This window comes from Cydia splendana, chromosome 16 (assembly GCF_910591565.1).
Source record: "Cydia splendana chromosome 16, ilCydSple1.2, whole genome shotgun sequence".
Taxonomy (NCBI): Eukaryota; Metazoa; Arthropoda; class Insecta; order Lepidoptera; family Tortricidae; genus Cydia; species Cydia splendana.
The window spans coordinates 10,721,013-10,728,892 of record NC_085975.1 but is presented as its reverse complement, the minus strand read 5'-3'; the positions used below and the strand labels follow the sequence as shown (position 1 = coordinate 10,728,892).

General features: G+C 43.9%; 1 protein-coding gene across 1 annotated transcript in view; it reads right to left on the bottom strand.

Annotated features, from left to right (window-relative positions):
- Window positions 1-593: 593 nt before the first annotated feature.
- LOC134798270 (protein dead ringer) overlaps window positions 594-7,880 on the bottom strand; it is a 161,102-nt gene continuing 153,815 nt past the window's right edge. Inside the window, exons 7-10 of the mRNA XM_063770662.1 lie at window positions 6,174-6,369; window positions 4,281-4,431; window positions 3,479-3,696; window positions 594-3,032 (exon numbers count right to left, since the gene is read on the bottom strand). Of these exons, the coding sequence (XP_063626732.1) occupies window positions 2,905-3,032; window positions 3,479-3,696; window positions 4,281-4,431; window positions 6,174-6,369 (693 nt within the window). The 3' untranslated portion in view covers window positions 594-2,904. The remainder of the gene's footprint in view (window positions 3,033-3,478; window positions 3,697-4,280; window positions 4,432-6,173; window positions 6,370-7,880) is intronic.

Below are 7,880 nucleotides of genomic sequence, written 5' to 3'. Positions count from 1 at the left end.
GAAACTACAGATGTCGCCTCTATGTGGTATGTACTTATTAGACAGATCTGTACACAAGTTTCGCATACTCGATCGAGAGACAGACTCCAGTGGCGCCAGCCTAGGCCAACTTTATCCTTATCCTCAGACCCGTCACATTACTCTATTCTTAACTTCTTGTTGGTGTATTTTAGGGTGGTATTCCACCGGTCAAATTTTCTTGTCCAATGTGTATTTTGTCTCGCATTTTGCTTAATGAGAGAGTGAGACGCAATGACATTTGACCAAGATATCGGACAGATGGAATCACCCACCCTTACATACTGCAACTTACTGTAAGAATCATATGAAAATACAAATAATGTCCAGCAATGTCAAAGATTTGATCAGGTTCAGCTTGAGGAGCAATTTTGTATTATTTGGGTTTGGTGGAGTTTTAAGAAACTTAAAACTAGTCTAGGTGGATAAAATCGGAAAGGGGTAAAATTAGGTAGGTACAGCTAGTCGACGTCAAAGATATGTTTACATTTTTCGTCTTATTACAAAGGGTTAAGGTGCAAAAGTGTAAACATATCTTTGACGTCGACTGTACCTACATGAAAATAAAAATAATATTTGATATTATGTAATCATTATTTAATCATATATAGTTATTTGAATACATCAAAATTTTTGGTGTAATACGCAATACGCTAACGCGCTATTCTGGCCGCTACCTAGGTATATATGTAGGCCTAGTACTGTTCAAGTGTTCCTAATATATTGTACATCTTCGGGAATGTACTATTACTATGTCTACAGAGCGTACATCGCCCAAACATGTACCTCACAACTGAATTGTACATTTTAATTTAAACTTTTAAATTAGACAGTTATAAAACATTTACCTACAACACTATTTTAAAATAATTCAGTCTAAATTAATTACAAAGCTTTTTACAGAGTAACGCTACGCTTAATATTAACAATTATTGCAATAACCATTTTAATTTGAGTTTATTTAAACAGCAATTTCGTTTGGGATTTTATTGCACAAAACTATGCTTGTAAATAGTTCACGTTACGCATGAAGCCTATCGGTATAATGTTATCAATGTGAAATGCATTTAATAAGCTTTTAAATTATTTAGACATGAAATATGCCCTCAAAGACATATATGACTTTTCCCGTATAATCTTATTCACAATAGAACGACATGCATAACATTTCAAGACTAACAAAAAAATGAAGGCTTACTGGCATGAACATTAAAACAATATTTTAATCAAACTTATTATTATTCTTTAGGCTTTTACTTAATAAAGTCCGACGAATGAAATCAGATACGATTAAAAAACTGTTTCAACGTCCCATTGCCAGATTTACCTATCAATGCAGAAAATTCAAAAATAAGCAGATTGCTTTCATTACGAAAGTTTACCAAAATCAAATTGTTGAGTTAATTATTCAGTGAATCGTTATGAATACAATGCATTTAAAGTTATTCTATTAAAGCTGCGTTTTCACTGACCGAATGAAAACTAATTATTCGAGCCACCCTCACTCCGGCCGAGAAATGACCTACAAAATCGCGCCGTGACTCAGAGCATGGGGGCTACCATGAAGTCCCAAATTCATCTATTTCCTGCCTGTTTTCACGTAAGAACAACAGAGATGGAGATAGAGAATTTAGGCCTTAAATTTTTGCAGTTATAGCCCAGGCGTTTTGTAAATGTCAAACGTTGCAGTGGCGGTTCGCCGAACAGTTGCGCGCTGCGTCACTAAGCGATGCTGCCAATCATTCTCCAGCCTAAAGCTGTTATCTTCGAGTTTCAAACTCTTAAAATGAGAAACGTTTCCACACGACCGTTGAAATCGAACAAGTTTCCCGAAGCGTTATTTTAGGCTTTTCTCAGTTAATAATCAGATATATCGTGAATCTCATCCAATTTAAAATTTCAGAGGAAATTTTCATTGTTTACAGAGAAGAGTAGGTAGAGGTATTCTGTCTTTAGGGTAATATTTTTCTTTCGGGTAAAGAAAACGCGGCCCGAGCGACTACCGTAGACCTACCTATTATTAAATACAATACTGACATCGACACAAGTATAAAATATACACCAGTTTAAGAAAACTATTTAATCACAATCATACCTACGCAATATATGGCGGTGTATAAAACGTCTCTACACAAGTATTTACAGAAATGTACATCACAAATAAAACCATCGAACACGCCGACCAAACATCCGTCAATGCCTAAACGAATTATAAATAACGTAAAACTATATTTACAAAAAGTCACTCCTCCGCTTTTATAAAAAAATATTAATATTAAAATATCATACAATAACAAAAATATGAAATTATTATTAATAAATAACTTCACGCTTCTTCGGCAGTGACACTTATAATACTTATTCGAGAACCGTAAATACTTCGAAGTACAAAAACTTAAATCACAATAGAAAATGATTTTAAAGTATTTTACTTGTAGGTATGATCAGAGTTTTGTACTTGGTTTGAAACATTCGAGTTGAATGAACTGAAGAAAGTGCTAGATTACCAGTCCCAAGCGTACGAACCTACGTGTGATGATATGTAATGTTAAATAACTTTGAGATCTAAACTACAAAATTATATGTCTAATGATATGCTTTCAAGAGAGACTGGGGAAAGCGTTTCTGGATATGCCAATTTGTTTCGATCCGAGACTCTTAGACCGTGTGCAAATCATACCTTCCCTTAGGCTAAGCTCAGAGTTCGACCTTTACCAAGCGTCCGATCTTTATCTATCTACAGAGACAGCGTCTTGGCAAGCGTCTAACCCCACATAGGGCTAGCCGTAAACATTCAAAAGCATAACACATCTAATATTTCCCTGCATTAAATGATCAGGACCTGAGAATGGGAATTTCGACCTTAAGAGCAAAGCGAGCTCCAGCCTAGGATACCATTTGCCTGTGGCCGTTTTGTCCACTGGCGTTTTGTGAGGGGAAGAGGACGCCTTCGTACGTGACACCGTTTAGCTCGATGGAGACGACCAGTTGCTGGTCTCCCGTGCTGGCATCTCCTAGAAAAAAAAAATAGTTTTATGTTACAAATTAGTATTCACAAACGAATGTAGCTAATTTTGAGGATTAGGGATGATTTAGACGGCGCGCGAACTCGCATGCGATTTTAGTTACATTATGCGGACTGTTGGTTACGTCCAATTCAACCGACCGATCAAAACCCGCAATGTAATAAAACTCGCACACGAGTTCTCGCATCATCTAAAAGAGCCCTTAAGATGAGCATATCCCTCTCCCTCTACGTTACACAGACTTCGAAAACTTCGTAGGTATTCTCAAGAATGTCGGCACGAGGAGCAGTAGCAATTCAATTTATTATTTGGCTCACATGGAAGACTGCTGCAGGGTAAACACTGCTGCTTGGTAGGAAGCACCAGGGTTCTTACCTCGTATACCTATATAGCTTTATAACGACAGTCTATATATATAAAGTTCCTTCGCTCACCTCTGGTAGTAATCTTGAAGGCAGCGCCATGGACGCCGTTCCCGTTGACCTGCGGCGGCAGGCTGCTGGGGCGGGGCGGGGAGGGCGCGCGGAGGGTGGGGGAGGGGGAGGCGGGGCGCGGCGTGCGGCGCTTGGCGGGCGGCGGCGGCGAGCGGCACGCCTCGCGCTTGATGCCCGTCAGCGACGAGTTGGGGCTCTCGCTCAGGTTCAGGGCCTCGCTGTAGGCAGAAGATGGTCTATGATAAGACAGAGAAAAAAAAAGAGTTTTTTAAACACTAGTTAGTGGGTCCACATTCACAACAATATTCAATATTAACCTAGCAGACAAAATCGTTTAATCGTAAGCATGATGATGACCATACTGAGACCTTTTCAAGCTGAGAGGTGGAAGAGACCATTACCTACGTATAAATTAGAATGAATGCGCTTATAGGTACATCGCCCTTAAAATTGAATCTACAAAAATTACTAGGTTGACATTCTTGCTGTAAGTGTATGTAATAATAACATGACACGGGCAAGGGCAGCATCCGCTCGGTGTACCCCTTACATTTCATTAAAGTGTCAAAAGGGCCTATACGTGTTGCCTTCGGCTCCGCGCACGGCTCCCAAAGGTCCGGAACACGATTGTTCCGTGATGGGAAAGACGTAAATAATAACGCTACCCAAAGTACGAGTCCGTAACATAAAATTGATGATTCATAACCTTGATACGCAATTGTAGACTACTTTGCTCGACGTTCAGTTCAGACACATTGTCGATAACATATAATTTAAATTGGGAACCATTAAGAATACTAACCGTTGTGGCTCGAGGTCGGGCTGCGGGCTGTTGTTGTTGTTGTTGTAGAGCGACCACAGCGTGAGCCGCGACACGTCGATGGCGCTGAGCGCGGCGGCGTCCCGCGGCGACATCATGGGGGTAGGCCCGGAGCCGGGGGGTGATTCCGAACCTGCAGGCAGACAGAAAAAGTCTTAATTAATTTTAAAACTTTAGTGTTCATCATCATCATCATATCAGCCTTTTATCGCCCACTGCTGAGCATAGGCCTCTCTTCGAGTACGCCACTTATCCCAGTCCTGAGCCAATCTCATCTAGAAGTGACCCGCAATCTTCCGAATGTCGTCCACCCAACGAGCCAGCGCAGTGTTCAGCGCGAAATAGATAAAGCAACTCATTTTATTTTACAATACACAGCCGTAACCACTAGTGCTGGGCCGTCGGGATGTAAGTACGAGTACCTAATTTAAATTACCTACGCGATATGGGTCATACAAGTTTTTTCTCCTTTGTACAATAGTTAACAGCTTGTAGGCATGTAAGTAATGATGTAATCATACTTATCCAAATAAAGGGAGTACCATTTCATGTGGATAAGGGTTAAATAAGAAAATTAACCTTTATAGCCCTTAACTTTTGGGTATGTCTACAGGAAAGACGTAAACACAGTTTTGTGTTTGACCCATATAATATGTAACAAGTTACAAACAAACCACAACGCCCCGCCCCCTCAGCCTTTCTAAAAAAATCCATTGAACTGATGATATGCAAGACCAAAGTGATCCCATAAGTGCTCCGTGAATAAATTCTTGTACGGAGCACTAAAAAGTAAAAGACCATCTAAATTGAAATGAAGTATGAACTCACCATTCGTCATCAGCTCCCTCTGCGTCTGAATCATCTTCATGTACTCGCGCACTCGGTACTCGATGTCGTGCTGCGAGATGTGCGGCGCGTGCGGCGGCAGCGGCGGCAGGCGCGGCACGCCGCCCAGCGACAGCGAGAGCGGCTGCATGTGCTGCGAGAATGAAGTATGAACTCACCATTCCTCATCAGCTCCCTCTGCGTCTGAATCCTCTTCATGTACTCGCGCACTCGGTACTCGATGTCGTGCTGCAGGATATGCGGCGCGTGCGGCGGCAGCGGCGGCAGGCGCGGCACGCCGCCCAGCGACAGCGAGAGCGGCTGCATGTGCTGCGAGAATGAAGTATGAACTCACCATTCCTCATCAGCTCCCTCTGCGTCTGAATCCTCTTCATGTACTCGCGCACTCGGTACTCGATGTCGTGCTGCGAGATATGCGGCGCGTGCGGCGGCAGCGGCCGCAGGCGCGGCACGCCGCCCAGCGACAGCGAGAGCGGCTGCATGTGCTGCGAGAGAGAATTATGAACTCACCATACCTCATCAACTCCCTCTCCGTCTGAATCATCTTCATGTACTCGCGCACTCGGTACTCGATGTCGTGCTGCGAGATGTGCGGCGCGTGCGGCGGCAGGCGCGGCACGCCGCCCAGCGACAGCGAGAGCGGCTGCATGTGCTGCGAGAGAGAAGTATGAACTCACCATTCCTCATCAACTCCCTCTGCGTCTGTATCAACTTCATGTACTCGCGCACTCGGTACTCGATGTCGTGCTGCGAGATGTGCGGCGCGTGCGGCGGCAGCGGCGGCAGGCGCGGCACGCCGCCCAGCGACAGCGAGAGCGGCTGCATGTGCTGCGAGAGAGAAGTATGAACTCACCATTCCTCATCAACTCCCTCTGCGTCTGTATCATCTTCATGTACTCGCGCACTCGGTACTCGATGTCGTGCTGCGAGATGTGCGGCGCGTGCGGCGGCAGCGGCGGCAGGCGCGGCACGCCGCCCAGCGACAGTGAGAGCGGCTGCATGTGCTGCGAGAGAGAAGTATGAACTCACCATTCCTCATCAGCTCCCTCTGCGTCTGAATCATCTTCATGTACTCGCGCACTCGGTACTCGATGTCGTGCTGCGATATGTGCGGCGCGTGCGGCGGCAGCGGCGGCAGGCGCGGCACGCCGCCCAGCGACAGCGAGAGCGGCTGCATGTGCTGCGAGAGCTGCGCCAGCGACGCCGGCACCCGGTTCAGCGGGGGCTGGAAGGGGGAAGACTACGGATCGTTAGGATGATCGTTGATTAAACATTTATTAAGTTCATGTCACATATAATACAGTGTAATCAGATGTAATTAAGTTGCTAGGTAATTATTCCAAGTACAAAAATACAAATATAACAAGTTATGGATTCCGATATTTGCTCGTATCTTTACGTGAACCTGTTAGAGCGTCCTTGTAGCAAGCGACAATGTGGTACCTTTTGCTTAACAACGACACATACTGCAGCCTAAAATATCTTATTTTATTATGTACAGTATATTAAGAAAATATTTCACGAAGTAGTTAGGGATTATGTTTTCGAAGATCTCATCATTATCATCACACGTCGCACTGACACAATACAAGCCCTGAGAGTCGACAATAACGTAGAAGCCAAAACACCTCAAACTTTAGGTCTTGGTCTCCGGTTGAAGCATACTGCATACGTATGCGACGTAGGCTAACGTTCCAAGTGTCAGTTTGTATGTGAAGATAGCAACATATGTATAGAATATAGAACGCAAACTATATTACGCAGCGATCAAAGTTGACCGGAGACTGAGACCTTAGTTTAAAAAACCGGAAAAAGCCGGACAAGTGAGAGTCGGACTCGCCCACCGAGGGTTCCGTACTTTTTAGGGTTCCGTACCCAAAAGGTAAAACGGGACCCTATTACTAAGACTTCGCTGTCCGTCCGTCCGTCCGTCTGTCTGTCACCAGGCTGTATCTCACGAACCGTGATAGCTAGACAGTTGAAATTTTCACAGATGATGTATTTCTGTTGCCGCTATAACAACAAATACTAAAAACAGAATAAAATAAAGATTTAAATGGGGCTCCCATACAACAAACGTGATTTTAGACCAAAGTTAAGCAACGTCGGGCGTGGCCAGTACTTGGATGGGTGACCAGGGCCGGATTAACCCTAAGTCAAAGTAGGCAACTGCCTAGGGGCCCCGCCTCGGCTAGGGGGCCCCGGCGGCTCAGCGCGCACCAAAAAAAATTTTGTTCCATAGGGTCAAAATTCATGAGTACATTTTTTATTCTTATAATAATGAGTATGCTTTGTTTTTGTTTTTTTTTCGATCCATTCTTTAAATTAATGAAATACTTACTGCAATAAAATTGAAGCAATACGTTACAGTTTACGGGGCGTATTCTGCGTACCTGTTGTAAAGTTGTAATAATAGGGGCTTTCAGGAAAAATGGTTCACTTTTTCTCGAACAACCAACAACTTTTGGGTTATTTCGACTCAGAATCACGAGGACTATTGTTAAAACAAAGAAAAAGAAAGAAGACGAACGTCTCCCCAGTTTTTCATAGGAATGCTCGACCTTCAGCCTCACTTTTTACCTCAATTTACCCATTGGTTTGTGTTCCACATCTCTACTTCAGCGTCGCCTTTGGCCTCGCTGCGCCAAGCTCGGCCTGCGGTCTCGCTTTTTAATACAATAGACATTGGTTCGTGTCTGTGCTCAACTATTTATCCTGAAGCCTGATGAAGCACGG